Raw genomic sequence first — 17,371 nt, 5'->3', positions numbered from 1 at the left:
ACATAAGTACTGTGGGGCTGAGGGAGGGGGGAATAAAGGGAGCAAATCAGGGCGATGCAGAAGGGAGGGGAAAAAGAGGAAATGAGGGCTTATTCAGGGAAGGCCTCCTGGAGGAGACACGCCCTCTGTAAGGCTTTGAAAGTGGGAAGAATAATTGTCTGTCAGATATGAAGAGAGAGGGCATTCCAGGACAGAGGCAAGATGTGGGTGAAAGATTGGTGGAGGGATAGATGAGATCGAGGTACAGTAAGTAGGTTGGCATTAGAAGAGCGAAACATGCTGGTTGGGTTATAGTAGAGTAGCAAGGTGAGGTAGAAGGGGGCAAAGTGATGTGATTTAATCACTCCAGCCCCAGGTCAGTACAGTTTACTCAGAGAATTCCAGATAATAATTAATAATAATAATGATGGCATTTGTTAAGTACTTACTATGTGCATAGCATTGTTCTAAGCACTGGGGAGGATACAAGGTGATCAGGTCCGCCCATCTTACCTCCTTCCCTTCCCCACAGCACCTGTATATATGTATATATGTTTGTACATATTTATTACTCTATTTATTTATTTATTTATTTTACTTGTACATATCTATTCTATTTATTTTATTTGGTTAGTATGTTTGGTTTTGTTCTCTGTCTCCCCCTTTTAGACTGTGAGCCCACTGTTGGGTAGGGACTGTCTCGATATGTTGCCAATTTGTACTTCCCAAGCGCTTAGTACAGTGCTCTGCACATAGTAAGCGCTCAATAAATACGATTGATGATGATGATGATGATCAGGTTGCCCCACGTGGGGCTCACAGTCTTAATCCCCATTTTACCGATGAGGTCACTGAGGCCCAGAGAAGTGAAGTGACTCGCTCAAAGTCACCCAGCTGACAATTGGCGGAGTCCGGATTTGAACCCCTGACCTCTGACTCCAAAGCCCGGGCTCTTTTCACTGAGCCTCGCTGCGGATGAGGGAGGCTTTCCCCGGATCCCAATCGGCTGCTTCTGCCGCTCTCTGCATGGAGGAGAGAGAATCCTGGGACCTACTTTCTGCTGCTGGGAGGGGAGAGCTGAAGGTAAGAGGAGACAGCTGAGAGACGGCCTTGAAGCGAGCGGTGGTGATGCGAGAAGAACAGTTAGCCCCTGAAGGGTGAGGAAGGGAGTGATATGTTTGCAACAGAGCCTGAAGAGACGATTTGTAGAGCTGTGGGTCAACAGCCTGGGAGGGAGGGGTGGGACACCAGCATACCACCCATCATCATCATCATCAATCGTATTTACTGAGCGCTTACTGTGTGCAGAGCACTGTACTAAGCGCTTGGGAAGTCCAAGTTGGCAACATCTAGAGACAGTCCCTACCCAACAGTGGGCTCACAGTCTAAAAGCGGGAGACAGAGAACGAAACCAAACATACTAACAAAATAAAATAAATACCAGTCCGGCGACCGTGGCAGAAATCACGGCGGGAAGTGAAGGGGGCCTAAATCACACCCGTGGAGAGAAAGGGGCAGATCCCAGGAAATATTCGACAGGAAAACCGGCTGGAATGTAGAGACAGGTTGAACGTGAGAGGGTACGACAGACAGGAGACAAAGGGGACCTCTAGGACCCCAGACAAAGCAGCAAACAACACAAGTGGAAGAGCGGCCCAGGACACTGGAGAGTGACAACAACTGCCCCCTCTCCAACTCCCCCGCCCCAACTCTCACATAGTGGTGAGTCAACTCTCTTGCACCCCACCTCATAATAATAATAAGAAGAAGAAGAAGAATAACAATGGCATTTGTTAAGCGCTTACTATGTGCAAAGCACTGTTCTAAGCTCTGGGGAGGTAACAAGGTGATCAGGTTGTCCCACGGGGGGCTCACAGTCTTAATTCCCATTTTACAGATGAGGTCACTGAGGCACAAAGAAGTGAAGTGACTTGCCCAAAGTCACACGGCTGACAATTGGCAGAGTCAGGATTTGAACCCAGGACCTCTGACTCCAAAGCCCAGGCTCTTTTCCACTGAGCCACGCTGCTTCTCTGATAGTGGCATTTGCTAAGTTCTAACTATGTGCCAGGCACTGTACTAAGCACTGGGGTAAACACAAGCAAATTGGGTTGGACACAGTTCCTGTCCCACGTGGGGCTCACAAACTCAATCCCCATTTTACAAATGAGGTAACCAAGGCACAGAGAAGTAAAGTGACTTGCCCAAGGTCACACAGCAGAGAAGCAGCAGAGCTGGGATTAGAACCCATTATCTTCTGATTCTCAGGCCCGTGCTCTATAATAATAATAATGGCATTTGTTAGGCGCTATGTGCCAAGCACTGTTCTAAGCACTGGGGGGATACAAGGTCATTCATTCATTCATTCATTCATTCAATCAATCGTATTGAGCGCTTACTGTGTGCAAAGCACTGTACTAACTGCTTTGGAAGTACAAGTTAGCAACATATAGAGACGGTCCCTACCCAACAGCGGGCTCACAGTCTAGAAGGTTATCAGGTTGCACACATGGGGCTCACAGTCTTAATCCCCATTTTCCAGATGAGGGAACTGAGGCACAGAGAAGTTAAGCGATTTGCCCAGAGTCACAGAGCTGACAGTTGGTGGAGCTGGGATTAGAACCCATGACCTCAGACTGCCAAGCCCGGGCTCTTTCCGCTGAGCCACTCTGCTCCTCTATCCACTATGCCATGATGCTTCTCTGCTTCTTGCCGCAGGGACCCCAAACCACGATAGTTGATTCGCCCTGCTCAGAAGGGTCTGACGACTCCCTCCCTCCATCTCCGCATCTCCCTTCTCCTTGCCTGGACCCTGGCCACTTCACTTCCAGCATCCAGCGGCATGGGAAGCAGTGTGGCCCAGTGGAAAAATCACAGCTCTGGGAGTTGGAAGACCTGGGTTCTAACACCGGCTCTGCCGCTTGTCCGCCGGGGTGAGTCACTTCACTTCTCTAGGCCTCAGTTTCCTCATGGGGATTTGATACCTGTTCTCCCTCCTACGTAGAATTTGGGCCCCCACTTGGGACAGAGACCGTCCAACCTGAATATCATGGATCTACCCCAGCCGTCGGAACAGTGCTCGGCACACAAGAAACACCATCATCATCCAGATCTCCACCAGAGGATAGCGAGGAGGCAGTGTTCTGCATCAGCTCCAAGTTTCAAGCACAACAGCTTTCAGGACTGACGCTGGAAATCACATCTGTTCCACAAACACCAGACGCCATGGCAACACCTCCTTCCTGAGGAGGAAATAAGTCCATCCAAGTGTTGTGTCCCGCCCAGAGGGCGGCTGACCCCACGGGGGCCGGAGCTGGGGCCGGGAGGGGAGAGAGGCTCGGGACTCCCCGAGGTTAGCCGGCCTCCTCTATGACGTTGGGGCTGGCATCTTCATGGGCACATCCAGCTCCTGGAATTTGCAGCCATGACGATTCGGCCTCCGTCACACGAGTCACCTCCGGAACGAATCTCGGTTTGTCGTACAGAGGGGCCCATCTATAGGCGTACCAGGCAAGGATACCAAGTACCAAGATGTTACCGTTCTCTAGTCCCAGAAGATCTATCCCCTCTCTTCCCCTGCTTATCTCCCTCGACCTCCTTCTACATTTAGTATGAAAAAGCCCCCCCAAAAACGCATCTTACATGACGGTGTTCCTGTTTCAGGTTCTTGGCATCTGCCTTGGGCGATGGGGGTCACTGGAAGAATAGTTCCAGAAGGAGGGGTTTCTTAGCCCTCTTGTAAGTGTTCTAGGACAGAACCCACGAAGCTGCAGAAATTCAGTATCGTGGCTGGGGGTTTTAATGGTCCCCTTGACCTTCCCTGGCACATAAATAATCGCTGCGGTGGGTTGTGCTGGCCCCGATAACCTCCAGGCCGAGGAAGGATGGGCAGACACCCAGAGCCACATCAGAATAAACACAAACACACCCTACATACCAAGTCACCAGTAAAGATAACCCAGCTGGGAGATTGATGGGTTGTTTCCAAACATCGGAAACACTACTGACCCCTGTCAGGACACAGATAATAATAACAATAATATCGGTGGCATTTGTTAAGCGCTTACTGTGTTCCGGGCACCATACTGAGCACTAAGATAGACACCAGCAAATCAGGGTGGACACGGTCCCTTGTCCCCACACGGGGCTCACAGTCTTAATCCCCATTTTGCAGCTGAGGGAACTGAGGCACAGAGAAGGTAAGTGACTTGCCCCAGGTCACACAGCAGACAAGTGGCAGAGTGGGATTAGAACGTAGGTCCTTCTGACTCCCAGTCCTGTGCTCTATCCACCAGGCAATGCTGCCTGCCCCACGCTCTAGCCACTAGGCCATCCTGAACCCACCCTCAAACTGCTGCATCCGAGAAGGGGCGCTTCCTTCATCTTCCCGCTCCCTGCTCCCATCCTGCCGGCGGCGGGTCCCAGCCTGGGGGCACGGAGGACGGGAACACGGAGCGGTGCGCCAGTCTGATGCCCCGCTGGCAGAGGCCCGTCTTTTTGCACACCGGCGGCTGCCTGCCCTCACAGCAGCCCAGCCGCCCGTTTGCTGGCTCTTCGGCTGGTTGCCCGGGGGGCCCCGGGGACCCGCACTCAAGTCGGCGGATGGGCCGACAGAACCACTGGATGAAGCGGTGGGTTACTGGTGCTGACGGCCTCTCCTAACCCTTAAACTTCTCTGACCTCAATCCCCTCCCGCTCATCAGCCCATCCTTGTCCTTCCTGCCCAGCGGGCCCTCTCACCCCCCTCTATCCAACACCTCCCCATCCGTCGCCCGGCCCCCTCCCCCATCTTTCCTTTCCAGCTCTGCTCCTCACCCCACCTCCCACCCCAGCCCCTGTTTAGGCCACCTCCTCCTATCTCTCTGACTGCTCCTCCTCTGCCTCCCACCCCCCTACAACTGTGGGAGTCCCTCAAGGTTCAATTCTGAATCCCCTTCTGTTCTCCACCGACACCCACTCCCTCGGAGAACTCATCTGCTCCCCCGGTTTCAACTATCCCTAGGAAGAAAATTCCCAAATCTCCCTCTCCAGCCTCTGACCTCTCACCATCTCTGCAGCCTCACATTTCCTTCTGCCTTCGGGACATCTCTACTTGAATGTCCCGCCCACACCTCAAACTAAATATGTCCAAAACAGAACTCCTCTTCCCACCCAAATCATGTTTCTCCCTGGTCTTTACCACCACTGTAGACCACACCACTCTTCTCCCTCTTTCACAAGCTCGGGGCCTGGGCACTGCCCTCGACTCACCTCTTCCACTCAACCCACATATTCAGTCTGTCACCAAATTCTGCTGGTTCTACCTTCGTAACCGCTAAAATCAACCTCCCCCACTCCGTCGACGACTCAATCCATCAATTGTATTTATCGAGCGTTGTGTGCAGAGCACTGCGTTGTGTTTGGAAGACTATAGTTTAAGAATCGGTAGACTCATTCCCTGCCCCCAAGTAGCTTTTAGTTTAGAGGGGGAGACAGGGATTAAAATAAATTTCAGATACCTACAGCAGTGCTGTGGGGCTGAGGGTGGGTTGAATAAAGGGTACTAATCCGAGTACCAGGATGATGCGGAAGAGAGAGGGTAACAAGGGTCTAGTCAAGGAAGGCCTTTTGAGAAGCAGCGTGGCTCAGTGGAAAGAGCACAGGCTTTGGAGTCAGAGGTCATGGGTTCAAATCCCAGGTATGCCAATTGTCAGCTGTGTGACTTTGGGCAAGTCACTTAACTTCTCTGGGCCTCAGTTACCTCATCTGTAAAATGAGGATTAGGACTGTGAGCTGCCGTGGGACAACCTGATCACTTTGTAACCTCCCCAGGGCTTAGAACAGTGCTTTGCACATAGTAAGTGCTTAATAAATGCCATCATCATTATTATTATTATTTTGTAGGATATGTGATTTCGATAAGGCCTTGAAGGTGGGGAGAATGGTGGTCCATTCAAATTGCTACCCCCCAATCCAAGCCCTTGTCATAGCCTGCCTTGACTACCGTTATCAGAATCCTTGCTGACCTCCCTCTCTCCTGTCTCTCCCCAATTCAGTCCTTACTTCACTCTGCTGCCCAGATCATTTCTCTGAAGAAATGTCAGTCCACGTCTCCCCAGTCCTCAAGAACCTCCAGTGCCTGCCCATCCTCCTCTGTATCAAACAGAGACTTCTCATCGTGGGTTTAGAGCACTCAATCCGTGCACTCCCTCCCACCTGACCTCACTGATTTCCTATTACAATGTAGCCTGCACAATTAGGTCCTCTAATGCCAACCCACTCTCTTTACCTCCATCTCATCTATTTCCCCACAAAGCCCTCACCCCCGTCCTCCCTCTAGCCTGGAACTCCCTTCCCCTTCACGGCCGACATTCCACCATTCCCCCCTCCTTCGAAGGCTTATTAATCAATCGATCGATGATATTTATTGATTGCTTACTATGTGCAGAACACTGCTCTAAGTGCTTAGGAGAGAATAATACAACAGAACTAGCAGAAGAGTTAAAAACACATCTCGTCCACGAGGCCTTCCACGACCAAGCCCTCCTTTCCCTGGCCGACCCAACCAGCCGCGTACCCTACGCACGTGGTTCTGTACCCTTTAAGCAGTTGATATTCACCCCACCCTCGGCCCACAGCCTTCATGCATATATCCATAATTCGTTTTAATTGTCTGTCTCTCCTTCCAGACTGCAAGCTCCCTGTGGGCAGGGAACATGTCTACTGCCTCTGTTGACTGTACTCTTTCACGTGCTTACTACGGTGCCCTGCACACAAAGTACTCCACAGATAGCATTGATTGTGGCCCCCAAAGGGGGCCGCACAGTCCTTCTTCAGCCTTCTGTCCGGCAGGCTCCCAGGCCAGCCCCGCCGAGGTCCAGTTAGCGAGGCCCGCCCTGCCGGAGTCCAGCTACAGAGGCCCGCCTTTCCGGGATCCAGCTAGCGAGGCCCGCTGGCTCCTCCCCGAGGGTCCTGCCCGCGGCTTTAAGCTTGTCACTCTCTCCTCCAGAAAGAAAATCAGCCGGTACTTCGGAAATCCATTTCCCGCCTCGCATCCGTCCCGGAACAGAACACAACTTCTAATTGAAAACATTGCTTGGGGGGATAAAAAAGGAGTCACGCAGGCTCAGTGGGAGAAAAACGGACAGAAAATGACTCAGTGCCCCTTGAAGAGAGGGGTCCACGGGAATGACCGGAGTCGGTGGGTCAGTTCAATGCACGCTTGCCCGCCGCTGGTCTCTTCCCCACGCCCGGCCGCGCAGGACGGCCAACTCTTTGGTTTGGAGCAGGAGCCTCCCCCCATCCTCTCTGTTCTCCTTCGGCCCTTTGCCGGCAGTAAAGGCTGGGGTGTGAGGGGGGGAGAGTCCGGAGTGGAGCAGACGGCCTTTGGAGTTCCCTGTGGGTTTGGCTAGAACCGAGACGGCGATCCCACAGGATTGGGGCACCGGAGAACTCAAATAGGATCAGCCGCGATGGAGTTCGTAGGGTGGGTGGGCAGGCGGCAGGCCAACCTCATGCTGACCGGTCCCCATCCCAACACCCCCCCTCCATTCTCACAGGGAGTTTGAGCCAGTTTTTTCCAGAATTTTGGGAGGAGGGAGAAGATTGGGAGATTGGGAAGATAGAGAAGCAGTGTGGCTCAGTGGAAAGAGCACGGGCTTTGGAGTCAGAGGTCAGGGGTTCAAATTCCGGCCCCACCAACTGTCAGCTGTGTGACTTTGGGCAAGTCACTTAACTTCTCTGTGCCTCATCTGGAAAATGGGGATTAAGACTGTGAGCCCCCTATGGGACCACCTGATCACCTTGTAACCTCCCCAGCGCTTAGAACAGTGCTTCGCACATAGTAAGCGCTTAATAAATGCTATTATTATTATTATTATTATGTGAATGTGTGTTTGTGTGTGTGCGTGCACACACGTGCATACCTGTGTGTGCATAAGGTGGGAAAAGGGGTAGATCCTCTTTCGTAACCCACAAAGATGACCAGCCTCTAATTTTGCCCCTGGTTACTATTTCTGGAAAGCATCTCCATTTCCACCTCTAAACCTCGAGCTAAGTGAACTCTCTCCAGGGTAGGAATCCGGCTCTAGCTTTAATCATATTTGGACTCGTCGGCTGTTTGTGGTTCCTGTTCCGGCCCGCGTTCCGAGACCCAAAACGACGCTCTTTAAAAGAAAACTTAATGTTGCTCGTAACCTAAACCAAGCAACTCTACGGAGCAGGGTCTGAAGCAAATGCTCTCTTTTCCCGTTACCAAATGAACTAGCTGAAACACACAAAGAATTTGCAGGGAATTTAAGGCTTCGGTTTCTCTCCTCTCTAGCCAACCGTTTGCCCCCCTCTGTTTTCCATCTGCTCAGCTTTTTCCCAGATGGTTGTCTGTTTTCTGAAGAGCCCCCTTCTCTGGCCCTCTGCCCCAGAGGGGTTGACCCCACTCTCTCAGACCTTTGTGCATTTTTCTTCAGGGATTTAGGGCCTGGGGAACGGGGAGACGGAGGAGAAAAGAACAGAACGGGGAGAGATGGTGTGAACGGAAGGTGGAAACGTTGGAACCCCTCTCTCCTAGACCTTTGTGCAGCTTTCTTCAGGGATTTAGGGCCTGGGGAATGGGGAGACGGAGGAGAAAAGAACAGAACGGGGAGAGATGGTGCAAACGGAAGGCGGAAATGTTGGAAAATAAGTGTTCCTTCTTATGCTTAGCTCAAACCCGGGCTAAGATTGTTTTCCCAGTTTAGCTCCCACAGTTTGGGAGGTGGAAAATCTGGAAACTGTTCAAGAGAGAAGAATCGTAAAGGTTCAAGTTGTGAGAAATAGGGGTGGGACAGGAAGGCGGATGGTACTCCCTAAAGGCCCGCAACTCAGCTTTCATTTATCCGACCAGGAAAACGTCGGCCTGGACCGACTTTTCATCCGTGAGACCTCTCCTTGGGATGACAGACACCGGGCGGAGATTGAAGGAAAACCGGCGAGGGCGATCAAGGGGTCGAAAGATCTGGGGAGGAAGGTAGAGGGGCCATGGAAGGAATCGGCGGGGGAGGAAGGTGCCGAGGGGGTGTTGGTTGGACACCCATCTAAGGAGGCCTTCCCAGACTGAGCCCCCTCCTTCCTCTCCCCCTCCCCGCAGCACCTGTATATATGTTTGCACGCATTTATTACTCTATTTGTACATATTTTTCCTATTTATTTTATTAATATGTTTTGCTCTCTGTCTCCCCCTTCTAGACTGTGAGCCCACTGTTGGGTAGGGCCCGTCTCTCTATGTTGCCGACTTGTACATCCCAAGCGCTTAGTACAGTGCTCTGCACACTGTAAGCGCTCAATAAGTACTACTGAATGAATGAGACTGAATGAATGAACGGGGGGGGGGGGGGGCGGCCCAGACTGAGCCCCTTCCTTCCTCTCCCCCTCGTCCCCCTTTCCATCCCCCCATCTTACCTCCTTCCCTTCCCCACAGCACCTGTATATATGTATATATGTTTGTACGTATTTATTACTCTATTTATTTATTTTACTTGTACATATCTATTCTATTGATCTTATTTTGCTAGTATGTTTTGTTCTCTGTCTCCCCCTTTTAGACTGTGAGCCCACCGTTGGGTAGGGACCGTCTCTAGATGTTGCCCATTTGTACTTCCCAAGCTGTTAGTACAGTGCTCTGCACACAGTAAGCGCTCAATAAATACGATTGATGATGATGATGCTGAACCTCCGACTTCACGGAGTGAGAAACCCCTCTGTGTTGACCAAAATAAAATCTGGGGCGACAAATCCGGTGGCCCCGGGGCCAATTCGGGGTTCATTTCCTCTTCTCCCGACGTGAGGCCCGGGCCCCAACGGCGGGTCGCCGGGCACCGGCCTTGAGGGGGAGGCCCAGCCCGGCCCCAACGCCGCCCCCCGGCCTCGCGTCTCCGGCCCGGGCCCCCTCCGGTCCCCCCGCCCTCCTCCCGCGAGTCAATCAATCAATCAATCAATCAATCAATCGTATTTATTGAGCGCTTACTATGTGCAGAGCACTGTACTAAGCGCTTGGGAAGTACAAATTGGCATCACATAGAGACAGTCCCTACCCAACAGTGGGCTCACAGTCTAAAAGAGTCCATCTTATTACCTCCTTCCCTTCCCCACAGCACCTGTCTATATGTCTGTACGTATTTATTCCTCTATTTATTTTGCTTGTACATACCTATTCTATTTATTTTGTTAGTATGTTTGGTTTTGTTCTCCGTCTCCCCCCTTTTAGACTGTGAGCCCGCTGTTGGGTGGGGACCGTCTCTCGATGTTGCCATCCTGTCCTTCCCAAGCGCTTAGCACAGTGTTCTGCGCGCAGTAAGCGCTCCCTAAATACGATTGATTGATTGATTGACGGATGAGTCCCCGCCCGGCCGGGACTCACCTGGCCGGCGAAGGGCGCTGCCGCCTCGTCGTCGTCGTCGTCTTCCTCCTCCGCCGCCGCCGCCGCCCTCAGGGCGCCCAGGAGGCACCAGAGTAACGGCAGCCAGCGGCCCCCGCCCCGGGCCCTCAGCATGGCGGAGGAGGCGGCGGCGGCGGCGGGGCCGGGCCGCGCCGCCCGGGAGCGATGGGCTCCGGCTCCGGCTCCGGCCCCGGCCCCGGCTCCGGCCCCGGCTCCTCCCGCTGCGGACCCGCCAAGTCACGGCGCCGCGGGCGCGCGCTCGGCCCGCCCCGGGCGCGCCCCCGCGGCCCAGGGCCCCCGCCCACCCCACGGCGCCCGCCCCGCCCCACGGCCGCGCGCGCCCTCCGCGAGAGCGCGCCCTGAGCCCGCGCGCGCGCGCGCGCCGCGGAAAGGGGCGGGGCCCGGGCGGGAGGGGCCCCGCCCACCGGCCGAGGGGCCACAGAGGGGGCGCAGCCGGCGGCGGGGGCGGCGGCTGACGAGACCCTCGGGGGAAACCGGGGGGGCGGCTGAGGACACACTCAGGGGGAACCGGGAGGGGGGGCGGCTGAGGAGGCACTCGGGGGGAACCGGGGGGCGGCCGAGGAGACACTCAGGGGGAGCCGGGGGGGCGGCTGAGGAGACACTAAGGGGGGGCTGAGGAGACCCTCAGGGGGAACCGGGGGCGGCTGAGGAGACACTAAGGGAGGGCTGAGAAGACCCTCGGGGGGAACCGGGGGTGGCTGAGGAGACACTAAGGGGGAACCGGGGGTGACTGAAGAGACACTGAGGGTGAACTGGGGGTGGCTGAGGAGACACTCAGGGGGAAGTGGGGGCGGCTGAGGAGACACTAAGGGGGGGGCTGAGGAGACCCTCAGGGGGAACCGGGGGGCGGCTGAGGAGACCCTCGGGGGAATCGGGGGGCGGGTGAGGAGACCCTCAGGGGGAACCGGGGGGCGGCTGAGGAGACCCTCAGGGGGAATCGGGGGGCGGGTGAGGAGACACTCAGGGGGAACCGGGGGCGGCTGAGGAGACCCTCAGGGGGAACCGGGGGCAGCTGAGGAGACACTAAGGGGGAACCGGGGGGCGGCTGAGGAGACACTAAGGGGGGGCTGAGGAGAACCTCAGGGGGAACCGGGGGGCGGTTGAGGAGACACTAAGGGGGGGCTGAGGAGAACCTCAGGGGGAACCGGGGGTGACTGAAGAGACACTCAGGGGGAACTGGGGGCAGCTGAGGAGATACTAAAGGGGAACTGGGGCCGGCTGAGGAGACACTCAGGGGGAACGGGGGGCGGTTGAGGAGACACTAAGGGGGGGCTGAGGAGAACCTCAGGGGGAACCGGGGGTGACTGAAGAGACACTCAGGGGGAACTGGGGGCAGCTGAGGAGATACTAAAGGGGAACTGGGGCCGGCTGAGGAGACACTCAGGGGGAACGGGGGGCAGCTGAGGAGACACTCAGGGGGAACGGGGGGCGGCTGAGGAGACACTCAGGGGGAACCGGGGGAGGCTGAGGAGACACTCAGGGGGAAGTGGGGGTGGCTGAGGAGACACTGGGGGAAGTGGGGGCGGCTGAGGAGACACTAAGGGGGGGCTGAGGAGACACTAAGGGGGAACCGGGGGTGGCCGAGGAGACACGAAGGAGGAACGGGGGGCGGCTGAGGGGACACTAAAGGGAGCGGAGTTGGCTGAGGAGACACTAAGGGGGAACCGGGGGTGGCCGAGGAGACACGAAGGAGGAACGGGGGGCGGCTGAGGGGACACTAAAGGGAGCGGGGTCGGCTGAGGAGACCCTCAGGGGGAACCGGGGGCGGCTGAGGAGACACGTTGGGTGGGGACTAGAGCCGAGGAGAGGCTATGGGGAAGAGGGGCGGGGGTCCTAGGAATCATGGGGAAGAGGGGCGAGGCTTAGGGCCCTACCCCTCAGGAGCGAGTTTCGGGGGTCAAATCCTGGGCGAGCCCCCTTCCCGCCGGCCCGACGTGCAAAAAAGGCAATTCGTGGGCAGGGGTTGTCTCTGTTTACTGCTATATTGCACTTTCCAAGCGCTTAGTACAGTACTCCGCACACAGCAAGCACTCAATAAATACGAATGAATGATCCCAGCCCATGAGCCCTCCATTCCCTGCTTCCTCAGGGAAGGACACACTGGGCGTAAGGCCTGCCGCCCCTTCCTACACACCCCAGATAGAAAAAGTCGCCAAATATTCCTATGTGCCCAGTTCAGTGGTGGAGCCATTCCTCGTCTAGGACGTCCACGGTGCCTTACAAGCGATGGGAATCGGGTCGAAGTCCCCAGTGAAAGAGCAAAGGGGGTTGCGCTTTCCTTGGCACTGAACGGAGAGGTTTTCCTAATCGCGGCGCCCGGGACATGGCTGAGGCTGCCGTGATGTTCAATGACGGAAGGGGAGGTCGAGGCGGGCATGGACGCTCACACACAGCGCAGACCCCGTGAGTGGACGTGGGTTTCTAGGTCACTGGAGAAGGTCGGCAGTCCTAATAATAATAATAATAATTGGCATTTGTTAAGCGCTTACTATGTGCAAAGCACTGTTCTAAGCGCTTGGGGGATACAAAGTGATAAGGTTGTCCCACGTGGGGCTCACAGTCTTAATCCCCATTTTACAGATGAGGTAACTGAGGCTCAGAGAAGTTAAGTGACTTGCCCGAGGTTACACAGCAGACAAGTGGCGGAGCTGGGATTCGAACCCATGACCTCTGACTCCAAAGCCCGGGCTCTTTCCACTGAGCCACGCTGACCGTCACTCCAGACACAAAGAGGTGGGGCCTCCCAGCCCCCAACCCCGAAAAAGAGGCAACTCGAACCCTGCAAACCATCGCAATGGGGCGAGGGGAGTTTAAACAGCTGAACTGCCCGCTGCTCCCCAGGCCCTTTCCGTCCCCCTCGGACAGAGCCTAAAAGCCTTAGAGAAGTGGAAAGAACACAGGCCCGGGAGTCAGAGGACCTGGGTTCTAATCTTGGTTCTGTCACGTGCTTGCTGTGTGACCCTGGGCAAGTCATTTAACTTCTCTATACCTCGGTTCCCTCATCTGTAAGACAAGGCTCGACTAGCTGTTCTCCCTCCTACTTATACTGCGAGCCCCAGGTGGACAGGGACTGGGTCCGAACTCGCATCTCCCCCAGCATTTAGAACAGCGTTTGGCATATAGCAGCGTGGCTCGGTGGAAAGAGCGGGGGCTTTGGAGTCAGAGGTCACGGGTTCAAATCCCCGCTCCGCCACTTGTCAGCTGTGTGACTTTAGGCGTCACAACTTCTCTGTGCCTCATCTGTAAAATGGGGATTAAGACTGTGAGCCCCCCCGTGGGACAACATGATCACACTGTAACCTCCCCAGCGCTTAGAACAGTGCTTTGCACATAGTAAGCCCTTAATAAATGCCATCATTATTATTATTATATAGTAAGCGCTTAAAGTTATGATAAATGCCATTATTATTATTATTGTTCTAGGGCCTTGGTCTGCAGCGGGAGGGGCAGGGGCAGTTCTGGACTAGCAGAGTTCCCTTCTTCATTCCGCCCTTGGAACGGGGCCTGCCCAGCTGGCATCGGGAGCAGGGGTAAGGCGATCCCCTTGGGCGGGTTTGAGGGATGTGGGGTTAGATCTGGGGCTCCGGGCAGCAGTCTACACCTCTGCCCACCGTGCTTCAGCTCTGGCTGCGGCTTGGGAGAGAGGAGGAAGGAAGAACGAGCCCCTTCACACATCACCCCTGTGCAGATGGTCTCTCCCTCCAGTCCTCGGGCAGAAAGACTGTCCCTAGGGAGGGAGAGGAATCCGTCCTGCATGAAAAACCCTTTTGGAAGCGGGTGGAGCAAAGTAAGCAATGCCAAATAAATGGCGCTTAAGAGAGATGGAGAGAGAAATACAGGCCGGGATGTGAGCGCTAGCCTGGAACAATAGACGACTCAGCAAGAAAGAGACCCTGTCCCCTTCCCAAAGCATCACATAGTCGAGCAGTCTGATGGCAAGCCGAGGCTCGGGAGCACTGGGTCCCTGCACCATCGCTGCTGCTGGTGGTAGCATACTGGGTAACCTTGGGCCGAATCACTTGGCCGTTCTCACCTCTGATTTCTCAGTGGTAAAATGGTGGTAAGAACCTCGCTGGCTCTCAGTTTACCTTTGTCAAATAGGGACGGTTCCTGTCCCTCCTTAGCTCCCAGGGGCACTGTGAGGTCAAATGATACAATAAATGAGAAAGTGCTTTGAGTTCAGGGGGAGGACGTTTGCCTACAAAGATGAAACTAAAGGGAAAAGTCCCCCCGAGGCCCATCCATCGTTCCCCTTGCGTCTCGGGGTCCGTTCAAGCCCTCATTTCCTTTTTCCCCCAGGCCCTTCTGCGTCACCCTGATTTGCTCCCTTTATTCACCCCTCCCTCAGCCCCGTACCTTTTATGTAAATAGCCATCATTTATTTATTTATATTAATTTGTCTTCCCCTTTAGACTACGAGCTCATTGGGGCCAGAGAACATGTCTACCAATTCTGTTATACTGTACTTTCCCAAACGCTTAGTACAGTGCACTGCACACAGTAAGCACTCAATAAATACAACTGATGGACTGACCGACTGAGCACAGTCCTTTCGGTTTCTAGAGCAGGGCGCGGGATTCGAGCCCGTCTCCGACTGCTGGACGGCTCCTAGAGGTCAGCCTTCCTGAGGTTAGTCAGGGCCACCAGCCCTTCCTTCAACCGCACATTTTCCACAGATGAAACGGGAACTTCGTGATCCGAGATGTCTGCAAAATGGGGATGACTTCCGTGGGCCTCAGTTTCATCATCTATAAAATGGGGATTAAATACCTGTCGCCCTCCTACTTGGATAGTGAGCCCCAGTGGGACAGGGACTGTATCTGAACTGATAAACTTGCATCTACTCCAGAGCTTGGAACAGTGCTTGACCCACAGTAAGGACATAACTGCAATAATAGCAATAAGAGAAAACCACAGATTTAAGAAAGCTGGGCTGAAGAGAGATGCCTTCGTTTGAGACCAAAAAGGAAACATAGCCTTGAAGATGAGCGAGATCCAGGAAGATCTGGGCTATCACCATCTGGCAGAAGCCAAGGAAAGTGAAAATGAAAAATACAGTGCAAAATGCTCAACTGCCAATGGTGAGCATGTAAACGGGGATAAGCCCCCCAACCCCGGAAAAGGGAGGAGAGAGACAGACACCGACATACAGAGAGACAGAGATGCAGAGCAAAAGAGAGGCAGGTACAGAAAAAGAGAATCGGAGAAACAGAATGACAAAGAGATATGGAGAGAGGTGGGACTGACAAAGAGTGCGGGACAAAGAAAGATGCTGCTGTATTCACCCATACCTCCACACTGGCTCCTGTATCCCTTGGCCTCCCCGGGGTCTGCACCCTTTTCAGGTAATGGAATGGGCACTGGGGAGTGCTGAAACATCAATAATAGTAATAATAATAGTGGCATTTCTTAAGTACATACCCTGTGCCAAGCACTGTAGTAAGCACTACGGTAGATGCAAGATAATCAGGTCAGACACAGTTCTTGCGCCTCATGGGGTTGTCAGTCCCCACTTTACAGGTGAGGTAACTGAGGCACAGAGAATTGACTTGCACAAGGTGACACGGCAGACAAGGGACAGTCAGGATTAGAACCCAGATGCTTCTGACTCCTGGGCCCACGCTCTTTCCATTAGGCCACACTACTGACTGATCGATCGACTGACTGATTCCTTCCAGATCTGAGAGTGGAGGCTCCCACCGCTCCTCCGTGGACAGAGGCTCCCGCCATGCCTCCACAGACAGAGGACGAAGGCTCCCGCCACGCCTCCACGGTCAGAGGACGAAGGCTCCCGCCACGCCTCCATGAATAGAGAATGGAGGCTCCCACCGCTCCTCTGTGGACAGAAGACAGAGCCTCCCACCACGCCTCCACAGACAGAGGAAGAAGGCTCCCGCCACACCTCCATGGCCAGAGGATGAAGGTTCCCGCCACGCCTCCACGGTCAGAGGACGAAGGCTCCCGCCACGCCCCCACAAACAGAATGGAGGCTCCCACTGCTCCTCCATGGACAGAAGACAGAGGCTCCTGCCACGCTCCCACAGACAGAGGACGAAGGCTCCCGCCACGCCTCCATGGTCAGAGGATGAAGGCTCCCGCCACGCCTCCACGGTCAGAGGACAAAGCCTCCCGCCATCCCTCCATGGACAGAGAATAAAGGGTCTCACTACTCCTCCGTGGACAGAAGACAGAGGCTCCCACCGCTCCTCCATGGACAGAAGACAGAGGCTCCCACCAATCCTCCATCAGACAGAGGACGAAGGCTCCCACCACGCCTCCTCGGATAGCGGACAAAGGCTCCTACCTCCCCTCTACGGGCAGAGAATGGACGCTCCCACCACCCTTCCAAGGACAGAGGACGGAGGCTCCCGCCCAACCCTCCATGGACGTACAACAAAAGGTAAGAGCGGAGAGGTAGGTGGACGTGATTTGAGGGGAGGGTACTCTAAGGGACAGTGCAGCTTTGACTCCCCCTTGCTGATGCTAACCAGTCATGGAATTTTCCCCTTTCGGAAAGCGTCATCTAGGGAGGTGTGTCTGCTTCCCTGAAGGAATCTTTCTCCGTTCAAGACGTGAGAAGTAGGGGTGAGGGAGCAGCAGTGAAACATAAACCAAAGAAGGTGGCAAGGCAGCACGAGAGATGCGTGGTCCAAGTGTAGCAGTGGCCACAGGCCAGGTGACAGGCCCTGCTGCAGTACCTCTGGGGCTGGGGGCTCCCACCTCTCCCCCACTGCTCCCCCCACCCAATTAAAATGTAAAGGTGGTAGATGCAAAACAAACAAAAGGAAATATTTCTTACACAACAGGTGGCAAATATATGGAATTTGGCACCATAGGAAATCACGAGGCAGGAACTGTGTCAGTACCAGAGGGTCTGGATACATTCAAGAACGAGCGAGCCATCATGGGTTAGAGGCCGCGTCTGATGGGCGTTCCCCGCACAGGAGAAGAGCTGACGAGGAGGGCAGCAGGCACCCTGAC

General features: G+C 54.7%; 1 protein-coding gene across 1 annotated transcript in view; it reads right to left on the bottom strand.

Moving 5' to 3' along the window:
- The window catches only part of MMP24 (matrix metallopeptidase 24), a 57,014-nt gene extending 42,183 nt beyond the window's left edge, over positions 1-14,831 (bottom strand). The window contains exons 1-5 of the mRNA XM_038757158.1: positions 14,808-14,831; positions 12,612-12,693; positions 11,231-11,413; positions 10,795-10,980; positions 10,352-10,590 (exon numbers count right to left, since the gene is read on the bottom strand). Coding sequence (XP_038613086.1) covers positions 10,352-10,590; positions 10,795-10,980; positions 11,231-11,413; positions 12,612-12,693; positions 14,808-14,831 — 714 coding nt within the window. The remainder of the gene's footprint in view (positions 1-10,351; positions 10,591-10,794; positions 10,981-11,230; positions 11,414-12,611; positions 12,694-14,807) is intronic.
- Positions 14,832-17,371: the final 2,540 nt, after the last annotated feature.

Source organism: Tachyglossus aculeatus, chromosome 15, assembly GCF_015852505.1.
Source record: "Tachyglossus aculeatus isolate mTacAcu1 chromosome 15, mTacAcu1.pri, whole genome shotgun sequence".
Classification (NCBI taxonomy): Eukaryota; Metazoa; Chordata; class Mammalia; order Monotremata; family Tachyglossidae; genus Tachyglossus; species Tachyglossus aculeatus.
Note: the sequence above shows the minus strand (reverse complement) of the source record. Positions and strands in the feature narration are given on the sequence as shown.